At 31.8% G+C, this 20443-nt stretch overlaps 1 protein-coding gene across 6 annotated transcripts in view; it reads right to left on the reverse strand.

Moving 5' to 3' along the window:
• Positions 1–377: 377 nt before the first annotated feature.
• PPIP5K2 (diphosphoinositol pentakisphosphate kinase 2) overlaps positions 378–20443 on the reverse strand; it is a 77716-nt gene continuing 57650 nt past the window's right edge. The window contains exons 23-30 of one of the 6 annotated variants that reach the window (XM_021713720.1): positions 20064–20231; positions 17547–17720; positions 16228–16300; positions 14534–14653; positions 13296–13358; positions 9710–9850; positions 6142–6267; positions 421–533 (exon numbers count right to left, since the gene is read on the reverse strand). In XM_021713720.1, coding sequence (XP_021569395.1) covers positions 421–533; positions 6142–6267; positions 9710–9850; positions 13296–13358; positions 14534–14653; positions 16228–16300; positions 17547–17720; positions 20064–20231 — 978 coding nt within the window. Of the gene's footprint in view, positions 534–6141; positions 6268–9709; positions 9851–13295; positions 13359–14533; positions 14654–16227; positions 16301–17546; positions 17721–20063; positions 20232–20443 lie in introns of all 6 variants that reach the window. The other 5 variants (XM_021713721.1, XM_021713722.1, XM_021713723.1 and 2 more) reach the window with 5 other exon arrangements.

The following is a 20443-nucleotide window of genomic DNA, read 5'->3' on the forward strand; positions in this document are numbered from 1 at the left end:
AAAGGTCTTTACAGCTAAAATGCAATCCCATGAAAATAAAAATATGTTCAGAGGCTGCCTCATCAGACTCTGCAGTATACAGCATTACTGATGTGACTTTGGTACAGACCAGTTGAGCTTTTATGCTCCTTTTCTTTACTACAGGCACACGGTAAACATTCTATTTTTATCACTGTAAGTTTTGCTACACATAAAATGCTAGTAAGCATTATGTTAAACATTTCCAGATGATGACAAAAGTTCCTTACCTGAATATAAAGAAAGTGTCCTCTAGATTAAAAAACATTCAAAAATGAATACAGAGATGCCTTAGGAGAAACATAAATTACTAGCTTTGACAGTTTTTAGCCAAGGTTTACTACATATTTTTTTCTACTGAACAAGTTATTTTTACAAGAAGATCCAGCTTCTGCTAAAATTTCATTTCTTTTTCCCACTGTTTTTTTTGTGTTCATGTATTTCTGTTTTGCTAGGTGTATTCTTTTTCCGAGATGAGGTATTAGGAACAACTGCACTAGAAGGTCCACTTGTAGCTATACCAAAACAAAAACAAAAAACAAAATTAAAAACAAAAGCTATTGCTTAGATTTATACAAGCAACCCAAGTTCAAATAATACTGAGTGACACAATATTTCTTGTTATAATTATGATGTAAATGAAACAATGTAAATATTTAATATAGCATTTTTAACTTTTTACTTTTAGAATTCAACACTAATATAGGTAGGTAATGAGAATGGGGTGCATATACAAAATAAATTTCCTATTTTATTTATGTTCTTCCTGGGAAACTATTCACTTCCATAATTTTTAACTAGTGTTTACTGTGCTAATGATTTTTAAATTTATACTTCCGGATCAGGCCTTTTTCTTTAGCTCAAGATATGCATATCCAACAACTATTAGAACTCACTATAGATATCTGATAGGAAACATAACTTTAACATGCTTAAAACTGAACTCATTACATTTCCTACAGGCATCAATTCCCTCCTCTATCTTTTATCCCACCCCTATAAAAAGAGCTAGGAGGTGAGAAAGCTAGAAACATTTTTGAGGAACCACCCTTCCATATCTGAACCAACGTCAAGTCATCAAAAAGCTATTCTAAGGGGAGTTACTCTTCTCTAATGGATGGGTAAGTAAGTTCTTATAGACCAATCTTTTCCACAGGTAACAAATATACACTATGCACTAAATTTGAGGAACAACCACAGGAAGATATTACATAGTGAACAAAAGCAGACAGTTACTGGAGAAAAATCAACACTTGGAAAAAAAGGGAACAATATGAGACAAGTTTCTCATTCTTCATAGCTTCTAGCCTGAGGACAGACCCCAATCTGCACAATAAAGATTGACTAAAATTCCAACATAAGACCCAGTATTAGTACCATGAAGAACCAGTGGACAAGTACTAGGGGAACTAGAGCTGCTGGAAAGTGAGGTGGGAAATCCCAGAGAGGATAGTCCACGATTCTAGGTATAAACCATGATCAAATCCACAGCATGAGCAGAATAAGTTTCAAGCAGCCCAACCAAATTTAAGAGATATGAACTGAAATTTGAGCTGCCAGCTACTTCAAGATACATAATTTTGCAATCTGAGTACAGCCAAGGTTAACTCTTTGCTTTAAAAACAAACAAACAAAACAAAGTTCTTTGGTAGAACACAACAGAGATGACAAAATCCAGAGTTTCTACAACATATCATTCACAATGTCTAGGATACAATCCAAAATTACTCGATATACTAAGAAACAGGAAAACATTTCTTGCTGAGAATGGGTAAATTGACAGAGACAAGTCCTAAAAGGAGTCAGATGAACAGATAAAAATTTTATTTTATTTTATTTTATTTTTGAGTTGGAGTCTCACTCTGTCGCCCCAACTGGAGTGCAGTGGCCGCTCCCGGCCACTGCAGCCTTGACCTGCTGGGCTCCGCGATCCTTCCGCCTCTGCCTTCCAAGTTGCTGGAACTACAGGGGCGCGCTACCATGCCTGGCTAATTTTTGATTTATTGTAGAGATGAGGTCTCGCCAAGTTGCCCAGGCGGCTCTCGAACCTGTGGGCTCAGGCAATTCACTCACCTTGGCCTCCCAAAGTGCGGCATTACAGGCTGAGCCACCGAGCCCAGCCAAAAATTTTAAATTAGCAATTTTAACTATGCTCTAGGACAAAGAAAAATATGCTTAAAATAAATAAAAAGGACATCTCTGCCAAGAAAACCTATAAAAATCATCAGAGTATCTAAAAAATAAATATCTGAAATAAAAACTGGATGAGTTTAATGACAGAATAAAGAGGACAGGTAAAAGTAAGCCTCAACCAGGATTATTACTAAAAGAAAAAAAAAAAAGACCATATGCCACAGTCAAAACTGCTGAAACCAAAACTAAAAAGACCAACAATATAAGAAATGTCAAAAAGCTTCAGGTAGAAGGCAAATGAAACCAGATGGAAACATATTCATCAAGGAAGGAATGAAAAGCATAAAAAATAGCAAATATCTGGTTAAATAGAGAACTTTTCTCCTCTCAATTTCTTTAAAATACATATGACTGTTTAAAGCAAATATAACATTGCATTGTGATGTTTATAATATACATGGAAGAGACACATAAGGATAACTATGTTAAAGCATGGGAAGAGGGGAGCATAAACGAAGCTATACAGTTGCGAGGTTTCTACATTTTACTTTAAGAGGTGTAAATTAAATAGACTGAAAAATCAGAAATATATATTTAGAGGAATAATAAAGAATAATGCAAAAAGATATAGGAAAAGCCAATAAATAAAATTAAATTCTAAAAAATACTGAATTAGTACAAAATAAGGTAAGAATAAAAAATAATCATCAGAAGAAATAAACAAAATATAATAAAGTAGTAGACCTAACTCAAACAATTACATTAAATGTTAATGAACTATAAGGTAGATGTTGTTAGAATGACTTTTTAAAAAGTCAAATATGCCTACGGTCATACTACCCTGAAAACACCTGATCACATCATTAAAGTAAAATATATGTTGTATTAAAAAAATTATGTTAAATATAAAGTTACAAATTGAAAGTAAATGGATGAAAAAACTAAGCCATGTATACAGTAAGCATTGCCAGAATAGCTATATTCATATAAGATAAACTTTAAGACAAGTATTACTGGAAGTTAAAGAGAAAAATTTCATGAGGATAAATGAATCACTACATTAGGAAAACCCAACAAATATATACATACATTATAACAGAGCTCCAAAACATACAAAGCAAAAACTAACCAAATTAAAGGGAAAAACAGACAATTCCATAGTTGTGAATGGAAATGCTCTCTATAAAATTGATAGGACAACCAAATCCATTTTGATCACTCATATGCCCCAAAAAACAAAATTAAAAAACCAACAGTGAAGACAAAAGATTTGAATATTATCAACAACCTTGACCTAATGCATAATGATGAAACGTTCCCTTTTTTCTCCAGTACACTTAGTATATTCAAGACAGTCCAAATGGTAAGCCATAAAACAAGTCTCACATTTAGAAGACTGGAATCATATAATGTATATTTTACAATTGGAATGGAATTAAATAAGAAATTGATAAAAATATATCTAAAAAAATCCCCCAACTATTTGAAATTTAACCAATACATTTATAAATACTCCACAGATTGAAGAAGAAATCACAAGTCAACTAGAAAACATTCTTAACTGAATGATAATGACTATACAACATAACTTTTGTAAAATGCAACACACAGAAGTTGTAAAGGAAAACTTACGGCTTTAAATGTTTATATAACAATGAGGAAATATCTAACAATCAATGGCCTGAGAAACTAAAAATAGAAGATAAAATAATTCCAAAGTAAGTAGAAGGAAGAAAATAATCAAATAGCAGAAATAAATTAAATATAAGACAAACAGAAAAACAAAGAGCCAAAAGTTGGTTCTTTGAAAAGGCAACAAAATTGATAAATCTCTAGTGAGACTGTTCAAGGAAAAAAAATCAGAACACAAATTACCAGCATCATGAATAACAGACTCATTAAAATACCGCTTTCATTAAAAGGATAATAGAGATGCAACAAAGTTGACAATTTAAATAAACTAGCTCATTAAAAAATAAAGTTACTAAAACTGCCACAAAAATGAAACAGAAAACTAACTCTATCAAACATTTAGAGAAAAAAACTCATCCAGAAAATAAGAAAGGAGGAAATACTTTCTAATAATTTTATAAAGCTACCAATACCTGGATACTAAAACCTGAAAGAGACATTATTTTTTTTTTTTAAAAGGGAAAAATTACAGGCCAATAGCCTTCACAAATACAGATGCAAAATCAACTTCAGTCTAGCAATTAAAAAAAAGATATATGTGTGTGTGTATACATACCACAAACCATATATCATAACCAAGTAGGGATCATTCTAGGAATGCATGGTTGGCTTAACATTTGAAGAATCAAATATAACACCATCTCAACTTTATTATTTAAAAATGTATATAAAATAATGTATTTATTTTGTGTCTAATATGTAAAGAACAACCATGTACTGTGAGTCAAAGAATATTCAAATCTAGGTCTACTGACAACTAGCTATGTAAACTGGCACAAGTTACAACCTCTCTACTAATTTCTTCATCTGTAATGAACATATTAATGGTATGGACCTCTAAAGGTTATGATGAGAACTATGAGAATAGACAAATACTTTGTAAAATAAAGAAGTGTTAACTTTCATTTTTAAAATACGGAGTATACCACAAATTACATTTAAGATACTTATTCAACTTTCTGTAGTTTCATATACTGATTAGTTAGAATGTTCAACTAAATTCAAATCTTTTAAAAATATTTCCCATGACTTATAAGGCCTGGTAGTCTGATAGAGCAAAATCAAGTGTTAGATCAAATTAGTAGTACAGTATCATTGAAGTTTTTGCTTTGATAGTTGTATAAATACATTATCAATGGAAAAGGATGGATTGAATCTTAAAGGATAGGAAGAGGGAGAATATTTTAATAGGAAAAATGGCATAATACTAAGGGAATTTATTTATGGAGAAGTAAATGTTATAGATATAATGTAACAATAGCAGCTACCACTCAGGATTTACTATGTGTGCCAAGTACCTTATATATATATTATTGCACTCACCTCTGACAGCTTTATAAAGGAGGTTATATTACCCTGATTTTATGACTATGAGACTAATCATCGAAGAGGTTGCCCATGGTCATATAGCTAATAAGTAGCAGAGCTGAGATTTTAATCTAGGTCCCTCTGTCTTCTAAGCAAGTGCTTAACCAAAAGACTATTTGGGAGCACTAAAAGGAGGAAAAGAATGAAAATATCTCTAATAAGCATGTAGTCAAAGTCTCAGAGCTATATGGAATTATCTGAGAAAAAAAAGATAAAGGGAAAGAAAAAATAAAGTAGAATGTCCCTGTCTAGGAAGAAAAGAATGAAAAAGGATGACCAAATAAGAAAATTAGAAGAAACTTTGGGTAAATAGAAATAGTACCATGACAGAATAATAGCTTGGAAGTCAGTGTAAGAAAGCATTTCAGAAAGGATCAACAAAATCAAATGTACAAAGAAGTTAAAACAGAAAAATGCTGATAAAAGATAGTTGATGTGGTAATCATATAATCAGACTGAGAATGGAGAGATTAAAATATTGTAAGGAAAAAGGGAAATCTTTTTTTTTTTTTAAACTTGAGATGGGGGTCTCACTATGTTGCCCAGGCTGGACTTGAACTCCTGGTTAAATGATCCTCCTGACAGCCTCCTGAATGCTGGGATTATAGGCATGCGTCACCACTCCCAGCCCATAGGAAAAAGAAATTCATATAAAATGATGCCCTAAGTTCAACAGAAAAGCAAAAGATGAAAGTGCATAATTAGCTTGGGAGAAAGTGTGATTATGAAATATACTGTACTAATAGATGTGGGGCAAAGGAAATATATACATATCAATAGGATACAATAATAAATTTTAGCCCCTAAGATTATCACTGTTTAGGAAATGTGATGATCCTAATTAAAAACAGATTTTACATTTAAAAAGCAAGTTGTTTTTCCTCTCACTGCCATGCAGAATCCACAAACTCACACACACACACCCCTAACCTGGTTTGCTGCTTGCTTTAGTACTCTTTAAGGTAGCTGGTGGTGTTGGGAGGATCTTTGCAGGTGTGTATGTATTTAAAGATACTTTTCTTCTCATTGCTGGACTGGAACGTGAAACTGTGGAGGCTGAAAAAAATAAACATGGTAATTTAATAATTTCCTGCCAATTCTATCTTAACATTATTGAAAATTTCTTATGGCATAATTTATTGACCCTAAGAATATACATGATTACAGTAGAAAATAGACAAGGCAAGGTTTGCAGAGTAAATTAAGCAAATTCATCTTCTTAATAAAAAGACAGTTTTCTCATAGCCTTAGCCAAATCGATGTTTTCTTTATATTGTAAATAATAAGCATTTTAATGGTATATACAGAGGAATGCCAAGAATAGAGCAAGAGACTTAATTTTATCCTGTCCTGACAGAAACTGAGGTTCTTAAGGTATGGTAGAGCTGAAGGCACAGTTTTACTGCCTGGTATCAGAGTTAGCAATCTTTCAAACAAAGAGTCCCAAATTGTTTTTTTCTCGGAAAAAAAAAAAAAAAACAGATTCAGAAATCAGGGATGGTTCATCTACAAACACAATGGTCACCTAAACTATCATATGGAAGAATAAACTAGCTAGATTATAAGTAATTCAATAAATCAGATTATCTTCCTATGTTATCCAGTTGAGATTTATTTTAATGAAAGGGAGCAAATTTTAAAGTTGGATTTTCCCCCCCTTTCTTTCTAGTCAAGGTGAAGAAACTGATAGGTGTGAAAAGGAAAAACAAGGATAATTCTTAAGTATGGAGTTCTCTGGAGAAGGATAAGTCACAACAAAAGGAAAAAAAGTTTGCTTTTGAAAATCAAGATGCAGGTCAGTTATGGCAAATGAACCTTTGGTGGCTGACACCTACACTGAATGAATATAATTTTGACTAGCAGAGCTCAAAGTAGTCACTAGTGAAAAGAAGTGATGAAAAAGTCCTTAAAATATCATACGAAGCAATATACCTTTTTTATGCAAAAAGTTAAGCATTACTTAGCTCTTTCTTGCTTGCTAACTTACTCTGTTATCAACTTCTATCATAACTTATCCTAATTAGTATTCCTATTCCTTTTCCTTCAATCTGATATTGTCACTGTTCCACTGTAAGCTAACTTTTAGTTACCACAATATTAGTTTTGTCCTAGATGAGAAAAAAACTGAGTAACAGAGTATTATTAATATTGTATTTTACCTTGCAACAAACACCACAAAATCAATATAGTTCTACATACATGATATTACTTCCTTGATAATTCAGGAAATTAATTGTAAATAATGCAAATATATTATAGTTAATAAATATGAATTCTGTAGTTTATATAAGATTCAGATACTTCCATCAAAATTGGCACTCTATTTTCTTTAACATTCAAAGAATAAAAAAACAAGAGTCTTTAGAAGACCTGGGTTCCAGTCTTGCTTGACTACTAACTAGTTGATTTCTTCAACTCCATCTCAGTTTTTTCCTTTAAATAGTAAATTGTTCTCAAGTGAAGTCTTAAATAAAATTAAGCAAAGCAGATTCTCTGGTTGAAGCAGCCATGAAAGACACAAGCGCTGATGATTAAGCATCATTCTCTTCATAGAATTCCAAAAGGCTCTTAGGAATAGTTTGAAGGCCAATGAACTATATTATCACTAAGGTTTATCCAGTTCTATCAACTATATTAAGTATATTTACTTTCTCACCTAGTTCCCTTAGTAACCTAATTTTAAGAAAGCTAGAGGGATTGGGGTACAAGATGTATTCATGATATAGAAAAGAGCTAATAAGATAGAACTAGAAAAGAAATATAATATTCTTTGCCTCATTAGTAAACCCTAATAATATACTCTGATTAATGGAATTCACTAATCACAAAAATGAAGCTATCATAAAAGTATTACAGAATAAACCTTAAAATATTATATTTTTGCAAATATTCCACTAAAATACTCTTTATGTAATAAACAGATACCATTATGCTACTATTACCTTCAAGTCATTCACTGAAAATCTTCTAAAATCTAAACAGCATTCATATCTACCCTATGTCCTTATTTATTAATTAGACTCATTCTTTAATCTCTATTTTAAGATTTTATACCCTTGCCTCAAGGAAGCAAGGAAACATCAAGTATAAAGGTAAAGGAGTAAACTGAAATTTATTCGGGTCCTCTACTGTATTTTGAGGAAGCAGCAGTATCCATTCTATCAGGTTACAGATAATATAAAAGGAGATGACTCCTTTCATTTTCCTGACTGATTTTATACCTTAGAGAAGTTATTTAATTAGGAACATTAGCAATTCTCAGAATCAGACACATTCATAAGCATATTTTGAAATAAAAACCTACTTCCCTAAGCCATCCCTGAAGTAATATATTTTAGAACATTTACACCAACATACCTCTCCACTACCAACAATGGTTGAAAGCTGACCTCTACTACCAGAAATGGAGAAAAAGGGAAAGGTCACTACATTACAGAAATGCAGGACGAACCATGTGGACAGTACAGTATAAACAGTGCTCTCTAGAATTATACAGTATAATGGCCCAGGGAAGGAAACAATAATAGAAAGACATAAAAGTGACATTTATTCCAAGAACTGTAATATCTCATTATATTCTTAGGCGAAATTTATTTACAGCACTTGGAAAAAGATAATGGTACACAAAGAAAGTCTGCTGCGTTCTAAAATATGACTAGAATAGCAAGATTCTTAGCTCTAAGCAGAGCATTTTCTCCAAACTGGAAAATACAAAGTGCTGAGGAACCCTATAGTGCTGAAAATGACAACTGCCAGTTGATTTCTCAACACCTAAAAAGGAAGCCCTAAGCCTTTTCCAAAATGTCCCTCAGAATAGTGCCATGTAATGCTTAATGTGTTACCAAAAAAGTGTTTTCTAAAAAATAAGTTTTGGAAAATCTGGGTTATACAGCTTTCTTTACAGAAGAAATTCAGCCTTTTACATGCGAATGTAACTATACCTTTCCAAAGGGAGGTGAGATGTGACAGTTTCTAAAACTTACTTAGCCATGAACCCTTTTTCTTCACACAAATTAACCTCTTCAGAATATTTTCTGAGGATAATAATTTGAAAACCTGCTGTCCCAATTTTCTCTCTTTAGTTTTAGAGCTCTAACTCCTTACCAAAGGAGGTGAGGGGTTAGGTATGTATGCATGGGATGTGAACTGATATTTTATAATTTTTAAAAAGTTTGTTATAAAATGGTATGTAATAGGAATGTGAGATTTCCAGTAAATGTAGTTTTAGAAAAGACCATGACTATATATCTTATTGATGTCTATTGCTGAGTCTTTTTAAATCTTTCTTTCTTGTAAAAAAAAAAAATTTGAGGTGGAGAGTCAAGAAAATAGTTCATTGCTCAATGTACCAAATAATTCCTAGTCATGGTCCTTTACACCCCTTTCCTAAAATTTGTCACTACCACTACTTGAGTTTATGTGTTTATAATTCTTATTACATTCAGGTAATATTACTGCCCAACAAGCAAATATTAATAATAAAAGTAAATTTTCCTACAAATTTCAGGAGTCTTCCGTGGAATGTCACTAGATGGAGATGCAATGGAAGCAAGAAATTCATCCACTTGCTTTAAAGACAGGGCATTATGAAGAGTTTCCAGAGGACAAATAGATGGCACCATGGAATATAGTTCAAAACCTGAAAGAGATAAACAAAAACAAAAAAGAAAAGTTGGATATTTAAAAAAACAGTAATTAAAAAGGAAGAAAATCATTGCTTAGAACTAGATAGTTTAGGTCTTTCCAATCTATCACATGCAAACACACAAGATCTCTGAAGTCATGACACCAGATGCTATGCAATATGGAGTTGGAACAAGATGTAACAAAGATTTCTTTTTTAATGTAATCACATAGTACAGCATGCACACAATTTCATCCTATATTGGTAAAATCTAAAAATAATACTTAAAAACCTAAAGGAAAAAAAAGAGGAAAAAAATACAATTATTCAGTTTTTATTTTTTCAAAGTCAGGTCTATTCAAAAGGTGAATAGGTTGAGGCCATGATATGTCCCAGATGCCAGGAGGCTATAGGCAACTTCTTGTTAAAAAATAATTATGTAATTACTTGTGAAGAGTGATTTTAAGTACTTTTCTAGGCATCCCAAGGTCAATAATATACTCCAGTATGATCCTAAAACAATATTCATTCACATATGCTGCAATTAAAATTCTAAAACATATCTCACCTACCTTTACTGAATTAACACAATAATTATATTATTAGAAATCACTGGTTGCATAAAGTTAGGCCAAGTAAAAACAATACAAAATGTAAATACACTCGTATTTAATAATGGCACAGAAATACAAAAATTTTATGAAACAACCATGCAGATATGTATTAATACCATCAGTGAAAACAAAAAAACTTAAACACAATCTACTATTTTAAACAAAGAGGATATAGGTTATTCACTTTTTTTTAATTTAAGAAAATTGTCTGTTTATTTAAACTTCATTCAACTGAATGGCTTTAAAATTGCTTTCATACATTGCTAAAAATAACAAGTCTTCCTGCATCTACTCTTCCAAAAATTCAAACTAATTTTCCTCCAAAGAAATACTGCTAGTACTTAAATAAGCTTACATAAAGTTCAATATCATTAATTAAAAAGTAAAATTTAATTAACCTCAGACTGCAAATTCTTTTGCTTCAGTAGGCTTATACTCATTTTAAACTTGAATGGTTTGATTTACTTAAAGTTTAGGAAGAAATATTGACCCAAGAGTTGCCTAATTCTAAGCTGCAATATGGAAACTTCAGTTAAAAGGAAATCTAATCTTCCTATGAAAATAACCAAACAACTTGCAAAATCAGTATGTTTGATTTTTGGGTGCAAACCAAAGCATGACAGGACATTATACATACTTAAAAAAAAAAAAAAAAAAAAACAACACTATACCATAACAGTAGCTTAAGCACCTAAGTTAAGCACTAAAGAAATCAGGCTTGCCCAACTGTTACATTTCTTTTTAAAGTACAAGATTCATGCAAACAAGCGCAAACCCTTTCTTTGCATTACACTAAACTTAACAATGTGCTTTTCCTCCTTTCCTCAGAATATCTACACATCTTTGTAACAACTATTTCTTTCATTTGTCTGCTAGATTTTATAACAGGCAAATGACAATATAATCGAGTTCCTCTGCACTGTATTTTTCCCACTTATCTTTAGTAGACGTTTCCTATCATGCACGATGAAAGGGTTAGCGCAGCAATTTAAAGAGCCACCCTGCTGACATGTTTAGAAGCTATAAAAACATACCACTGGAGCCTAGATATTCCACAGAGGAAACGGATCAGCACCTATAGAGGTATAGGTGTTCTGCACAGAGGCCCAGAAAATAAGGTAAGGCACTGTCAGAAGATACTTGTTGCACCATGTTCCTTGAACTAAAGATGAAGGGAGGGATAAGTCCATGATACGTGTTAAAGATGGAAGTAACATGAAGGTTAGGGGAAATAAAAAGGGAAAGGAACAGTCAAATGACAATTCATAGGACAGATAAGACAACACAGCATTAAAAAAAGACAAAAAGAAATCTTTAAAACCCAAAGAAACATTTAAAAAATTGAAAGGAATGCATCAAGTTGTATAATGTGTAGAAAATCCATATATTTTTTTAAAAAGCCTAAACTAAAGGAGTATAAAATTACTTGATTTCCTATTAAGTTTAACAAAAGTATTTTTCACATTTTAAATCTTTAATCAAACACAGATTTCTCCTAGATAAAACTTCCAATAGTGGTTTTAAACACCTTAGCATTCAGTATAAAAATTACAATCTTAAACCTGCAATGTGTCTTCTTAGAATTTTTGTGACTTCTGTTTTTCTTCTAAGAGGTTGTTAGGCATGCAGGTTTCTTTAGAAGCTGCAGGTGTATCAAATAAGGATCTTTTTCTTCAAAAAGTAGCATTTAAACAGTTACAATGAAGGGAAAGTACATTAATCTTCCAGGCTAAATTTTTTACTTGCTGAGGATGAAATGTTATTATTTCACCCTCAAGAAGAATTAGTGTAATGTTATTTATATGTGTTGTTAAAGGATCCAGAAGGGGGAGAACAACCTTTATCTTCATAAAAGATTTTGAAATAACTGACTTAAGTTTTTGAAAGATTTATTTGCAGTTAAAAAGAAAAAAAGTTCAAGGAATAAAAGTACCTTTATTCCAAATAAAAGCAAAAACCAGTATGTTTTAAATTCTTTGATCCTGAATAATTTAAAAATGATCAATAAATATCCCCTCTTGCCCCAAAAGATCAAGCTCTAAGAAGCTGTAATGCTGCAACAATTCCATTTATAAATAATGGTCATGAAACACTTTCCAATTTAGCCTCAAAAACTGCATTTAACTGAATTGAGTTTCTAGAGTTTAACTTAGTTTTCTTCCTATCAGGAGTCCTTCAAATTTTAAGAAAAGGCAGTGATACCAGAAGGAATTGTTTGCTTGATAATAGCAAACCATATTGCCACACAAGAACAAAATGAACACTAGACAAAGTTTTCAGAGTGCTCCATATCAAGTCAGGTTTTGCTTCAGACAAATTGCCAGGGATAGGTAATATTACCCAGTGAAATTTGTATCACCTGGCTCCCAAGAACTTTTCAAAGACACATCTCATTTGGCTTTTTGATGTGAGTGGTTCTGTATTTTTGTTAAATATCTCACTAAAACAACCATGTGATCAGAAAAGAAATTAGAAAGAAAAAAACGTAAAAATTATTAAGAATTAAGAACAGATTAAAGAATACAAATTGTATTTTAAAAATTTGTGTAGACTGATCACTTGAAAAATCAGGAGAAATTTTCAAGTGATAATTTTGTAATAAAACTCGTCATCATTGTGGTCATTTAAAAGTTTGACGAGTAATATTAAGTTATTGTGTAAATTACAGCTGAAAAGGGAGTTAGACAGTATCAATAATTTGGGTGAATAACAAGTTGGAATTGTATGCCAATTGATATTAAGGACGAAGAAATGAATGATACTGTATACCCCACATTTTGAAATAAAAGAAAAATAAAAAAGGGATGAAGCAGGGGAGTATCTTTTAAAATAAAAGCAAAACGTACCATTGGTTGGGTGTCGAGCAAATGAGATAGAAAACCTTTTTACAGCAGAACCGCGTGTGGCGTCTGAGAAAGAGAAAAACAGGTACCTGAAATTCGTAACAGCTACCAAAAGAACACTTAAAAAAAAGAGGGGAAAAACAAATATATGAGGAGGTTAGAAAGGTGACATGCAGAAGGGACAGTGAGAGAAGGTAATAAGCCAAATATTAGCTAAAAGAAGTAAACTAGCTTGATGATGGAGGCAAAGTGTCGAATGACATATAAAAAAAAAAGAAAGGCAGAATGAGCTGGTAATTCTGATAAATCCATGTTTTACTGGCTAACATAAATTTGTTGCTATATGAGAAAAAGTTTTTTGTGGTTTTTTTTTTTTGAGTTGGAGTCTCACTTCGTCGCCCAGACTGGAGTGCAGTGGCCGCTCCCGGCCACCGCAGCCTCGACCTGCTGGGCTCCGGCGATCCTTCCGCCTCGGCCTTCCAAGTAGCTGGAACTACAGGCGTGCGCTACCACGCCCGGCTGATTTTTTTTGATTTATTGAAGAGATAAGCTCTTGCTGCCCAGGCGGGTCTCGAACCCGCGGGCTCAGGCAATCCACACACCTCAGCCTCCCAAAGGTGCGGGATTACAGGCTGAGCAACAGAGCCCGATGAGAAAAAGTTTTAAATAAAGTTGCTCCTGAAAGAGCTAAAAGCATTCCTCTTAACAAAAGGAACAAGCTTACATGAGCCTCAAAAAACATTCTGAATATTACAACTTTAAGGTACAGTAACAGCATTATGAGGCTGTCCTTCAACTAGGGATCCTGAAATAATCTACATTTATTTTTATAAAACTATTGCCAATATATTTTCTTTTACTTGTAAACATCCCATTCATTTTAATTAGCTCAATATCAAGAAGTTTAAAAAAGGTTTAACAATGAACATTAGTTTAAAAGATCAAAGAAAAAATTTATTCTTTATAATATGGATTATCGATTATCTAAAAGAAGAATACACATGATGCAGTTCTAACTTTTCCATTTTAACAAACCACTTACTGTACAAGTACTGTAAGTCTAACTACAATAACTGATGAAACATGGATCTAAGTTGTAGGAAAAAGATAGTCATTTAGGCAAAGGATGCTAGGATTCCACTTGAATCAGTCAGTGGCCTTAGACTTGCCTTTGAGAAATACTGCTGATGGGTGTGTGCGTGGGTGTAGGTATGAATGTGTGTGTGCATGTGTGCACATACCATCTATGCAGCCAGAAGAGGTCAGCTTTTTACGATGAGTACGAGCATAATCCTGTAGGTTAGGTGCGCTTGATGAACCCCCGAGCACCGAGGTGCTAAACAGGCCCGCACAGTGAGACCCTGATGGGAGTTAGAGAAAATACATACACAACGGGTGTTCTTCCATTCACATTGGGAATTCATGCAGCATGCAATTAATATGGCTCTTACCACACATAAAGCAGCCTTTGGAAATGCCTTACAGGCTTACAGTATACTTATAATGTCCTAGTAATGTCAATTTTCAATTTTAATATAACACTTCTAATCATCAACACCATTTGTCATATGTACAAATGGGATACTTTAATACTGGACAAAATGTTATCTTTGAGAAAAAATAATATGCCCACACAATAATTAGACATATACATCATAAGAGAGTATTAAAAACACTGCCATAAAAATTAATTTAGGACAAGAAGGGGCTCTGTTAATCAATTTGTACGGGTCATATTTTTAAAAATCTCTCCTAGCACAAATAGTCATATTAAGTCAATATTTTAAAATGTATGTCTATATAAATGACAAATCTTCCCTGATGCCTTTGAATTAAGAATTACTAAACTTTCTTATGAAATAAAGTACATAATTACTATTTATTTATGAGAAACCCAGGTCTTTTTCAGTCATTCAGCCTAAATCACTTTAAGTTTCTAATACTTAATAAATAACTTGAGATCTTGATTAATAAGACCACTTATAAAACACATTATTAGCAAATAAAACAGCCAGTATAAATTAGTGATTAATTTGTAGCAAAAGTCTTTACAACCAAGCAAAACTTTCATCAGGATTAAATCAATTCTTATGAAATATACTATGACACATCAATAAGAAGGGGTAATACATACATTTCTATAAAGATAATATGGAAATATTAAAAACTATCAATACAAGCTATATGTAATTAACTAAAGAAAGATCCTCAAGTATGTAGGCATCAACACAGTTCATATATTTAGTATGGTGATTACAGTACATATATAGTTTAAACTTACAATGAAATCTACTTATATCTTTATTTAACCTATTAAGACAACTGTTTACAGAAAATAATAAGCTGTTATCTCATATAGTTTATCAACCATGAGCTTAAAGTCAAATGAGTTTAGAAAGATCTTTTCCAATGTTGCTTTGAATGTTATCAAAGAATCAATTATGCTTTATAGGTTAATAAAAACTACCACTGTACATTAGTTTTGCTTAGGTTTTCCTTAAGAGTTGCTCCAAAGGAAAATTACTGTATTCACACAGGATTTGAAGTACTCCTCACTTTAAAAATATTTTTTAATCAGAAAAATAGAAAGTTCTTTTTTCCACGTAATAGCATCTTTTTATCTCTATAAGCTGGGAAATGAAGTTTCCTTTATAAATTAACTTAAAGAGTAGAAGATTAAAAACTAGCACTGGTAAGTGAACTAAGTGTTTACCACTGTGGGCATTCAAGAGTTATATAAAATTAAATGCTGTTTCTTAATTCATTTTATCAAAACTTTATTTTGAGTTGTATATCTCCACATTTCTGAATTAGTACACATTAAATAAAACTAAAGCATAGCATTTGGTCATGCTTTCACCACTTAAGATTTACATGTGTGCACAACTGTGAATTTAAGAAGAGTATGGAATACAATTTCCTTTACATCACATACCTACAGTAGGATTCTGCTTCTGTTCCACTAGCGTTCTTGGTGTTCTCAGGTAATTAGCATTTTCAGATACAACCTGTATAAGGAAAGCAAAATAAATGAAGTAAAACAATAAAATAAATTCATAAGTCCACACTTCATATGCAGCCTGTTCCAGACAGACAAAGGTTAATAAGCTGTATGATAAATATTAGTAGAAAGACATAAAACATGATCATGCAAGATCCCCTTTTGAAGGGAGTCCATTTCATATGAGGTCCTTGCAATGAAGTGGTGCGAAGCAGGCATTCAGAATGAAACATCAAGTATGAAACAAGACAGATGAAAAGAAACAATTAATAGATTGATATAATTTCACTCTTAAAAGAAGCCAAATACCCACTCTTAAACAGCTCCTGTATTTGAAGGGGGAAAAAACAACCACAAACAAAAGAAAAGACGGACAGAGACTATTGAGGTCACCATACAATTACTGATCCATGCATGGGCTTTATCAGAGTAACCTTTAAATATTCACAGCCTTAATGGATACCATAATCCCTTTTCCTATAATCAAATACATTATATTTCCAAAAGGAAATACTGAAATTATCAGAAAAGTCATGTGTGACAGCAGACCTTCCATTGTAACCAAAACCATTGTATTTTAAGTTTGCAAATATCATCACAGAAAGTCCTTCTGAAGTCATTTTATTTTTGACCCATGTTGTTGATGGGCACATTTACACTTGCCTCCTCTTATCTTAAAGAGAGCATTAAAAACTATACAGCTCAAATGAAAATACACTATATGTATCCCTTAAATTAGATACTTGCAGATAATGAGATAATGAGGGAGAGAACCAACCATCAATATTAGATGTATACTGTTAATTAACATTGGGCAACATAAATTTTGATATTTTAAACAAATGTTTAGATTCTCAGCAAATTCTAAATGGAATCTAATTTTTCAATTATGGTGGGAAAGTTATTACATTTCTTAACATCAAATTACATAATTTTGCTTCTGAATATTTTAAAGGACCACTAAGTCAAAAAGAAATTTCTTTACAGTTCCAGAATACAATTTACTTATTGTTTTTTAAACCCTGGAATTTAAAATCTTCTCAGTAAAAATGCGAAACACATGCAATTATGTAAGTGGTTTCTTTCCCTCAAATATTTTCATATATCATAAGTATTTTTAAATGAACTGAAAATTAAAAAACAGAAGGATTTACTCTGATGTGAAATACAAGGGATTAGATGTCCTCAAAGACAGCTGTTTGTTGCTCTGAATGCAGGGAGGAAAAATGTTTAATGAAGTAAAGTTTAAAAACCTGTTGCCATGAGCCAAAAATACTGGATGTGAAAGCCAATGATTTGGGGGAGACAGGGGAAGAAGTGATTTGTTCCCCTGATCTGCGTCTTCGACGCCCAGTACCCACACCACTGGTATAATGCAGCCAGGTACCAGTACCCTCTGGGCTAGATACACTCAGGGGGCTCTCTTCCTGGAAGAAAGAAAGGGGGAAAAAAAAAAAAAAAAAAAAAAAAAAGCAGAGCATGCAAAGTTAGATACAACAGAGCCAAATGATCAAAGAAAAAAAAATACAGTTTGTATTTGCTTATTAATATTTTTAAAAACTATTAAACAGTAGTTTGGGAGCCAAATATTTCAATATTTGAGAATTTGATGGGAATGCCTTATAAATCTAATTGTATGTGATAACAATTATAGAAATAGCTTATTACCTTAAAATACAAAATATTTATATTGCTTAAAACGAAATATTTTAATTTTTTTAACAATTTTTAAAATATAGAAGTATTCTGCTTATTTTTAGATATTCAAGAGATTCTGTGTTAAATTCTAGGTGAACTTTTCAACCCAAAGAATTGTTCAAAAGATTAAAGAGATGTATGTAACCTAAAAAAAAAGAAACTGTCCGCTAGACATTAAAAAAAAAATCAGAGACCGTAAGATGGGCTCAAATTGCATTTGTTTATACTTTCAAGCTATCTATTTGTTTACTCCCTCCAGAGATTAAGTAGAATTACAGAATTAAGTAGGCAAAATATGCAGCAAACATTCTCATTTTACATGTTTGCACGTTCACGTTTCAGACAGTGAGGACAGAGTAAAATTTACTTGCACAAAATGAAGAGAATAGTCTTTTTCTCTGTGTCTTTTGGAAGTACAAACTTCTGATATCCATGGAGATGGTGGACAGAGGAAAAAGTCTTCAAGGTTTTACTTGAGTAATTTACCTTATGGAAGTAAAAGTTTAGCATGGCATAGAAATCATCTCTTGAAATCAACTATTTACTGTATTTATGAGAAAAAAAGTTTATAAATGTGTTCTAACAAGGGCAGTGATTTTGTTAAAGGTCCTACAAACATAGAGGAGTTGCAAAATGTAGACTTTAACAATACATTTTGCTGTATCAGTGTTATATATATGCTCTTTGGGGGGCAGAAGAGAGGGTTTCGCTGTGAAAATCTGAACAATTTGATTAACTACAGATTGTTGTTCAACAGCACATCAAAATCACCATCCTCACATACAGAGAAGCTTGGGTTATATTAATATAGGTCATTTCCCAATTTTCTAAAATTAAGAATAACTGAATATAACCCCAGATCTCTCATTTTTTCAATTAAACTGTAAGAGAACAAATCATCTTAAATTCTGTAATTGTTAGTTATCCTTTTTAAAACTACCTTAACTTAAAATGCCACATTCATCCTTAATTAGTACATAATTTCTATTTTAAAGTTATAAGAATCTACTTTATTGATGATTTCTTCCTATACAAAATTGTCAAATTAGAGCACATGTGTACTTGAAATTTGAAAATCATAAAACACATATGTTGTATAATTTAGGGCTGTAGAAATGAACATAAAAAAATCTTCACTGTTGTTACTGTTTATATTCTACTGTTTATATTCTATTGTTTATAACTACTGTTTATATTCTTATCCATCAACTGCTAAATAATGTTAAAACTAATTCTTCACACTTGGTATATTTAAATAAAAATTTTTTTTTCTAACTTAAAAATTAATGGTTCTTTCTAACTTAAAGTTAATTTCTTGCTTTATACTTTTACAAGAGCATTTAGAAAACATTTATAAGCACTGACCTCAATCAATGCTGGGAGAATAATTCTATAAAAAGTTAGATAACCCAAAATAAGTTATTTAAAATATAAAAACGCAAATAGGTGTTATAGCTTTACTTACCAAACTTCATTCTAACTATCAAATTTTCCTTCTACTACTTAGCAGTCATTTAAGTATTATTCTATTATTGAGTATAAGAATTATTCTAATGTATTTACAGATCTTAATAAAAAGGCAAAATTTTCAGTTATATCTTCAAATTTAAAATTCCTATTTAGATTTTGCAATCAGACTAATAACCTGGAATTTCATTTCTTAATCTACAGTGTCACTGGAATCAGTTACCGCTAAAGCATCTCTGGAAATTTTTATTTTTAACCAAAAATTATTCCTGAGCTATTAAATCAGACTTAAGAAGTTTTTTTTTTAACTGAATAATAACCTAAAGTGACAAGACAAAAAAAAAGGATTAGTTTATCAAGTTCTTAGAAAGACCTTATTTCATATTTGTATTCAATTTTGTTATGATGATACATAAAACTCCAAATCATAAAACGAATCTATTTTCTAACTGCCTCTATGTTTTTGAAATTTATTTTAAAAAGACAAAACTGATAAAATTTGTTAGGATCCCAAGCTCTCTGATTAAAGCTGTATTTTCTTTTCTGTTTTATTAAAATATAGTTAGTTTCCTTTATGAAAAACATGCTGTGACACACGTACTTACCTCATTTGTAGCCATCTTCCTAGATCTTGGAAGTGGAGACTTTCTGTGTATATGAATCGGCTCTGATACCAATGGTTTAAACAATATCACAGCCCTATCGACCTCATCTTTTTTAGAAGCATGTGGCTCATCATCATTATCCACTTTAAAAGCTCTCCTGCCTTCACTCTGTGGACAAAGAATACAATTCACTTTTAAAATTCAGATTTTAAAAATCTCTCTGATGGACAAATTCAACCACCCTGGTATAGATACTTGAAGTACATATAAAAGTGTGTTTAGTAAAGTGAATTAACATTCCCTGAACTCTTGTAATAGCCTAGTATTAAACAAGGTACTTTGAGAGAAATAACAAAGTCCCTGACTTTAAAATATATGTG

This window comes from Carlito syrichta, unplaced genomic scaffold, assembly GCF_000164805.1.
Source record: "Carlito syrichta isolate Samal-C Ts95f unplaced genomic scaffold, Tarsius_syrichta-2.0.1 Scaffold304700, whole genome shotgun sequence".
NCBI lineage: Eukaryota > Metazoa > Chordata > Mammalia > Primates > Tarsiidae > Carlito > Carlito syrichta.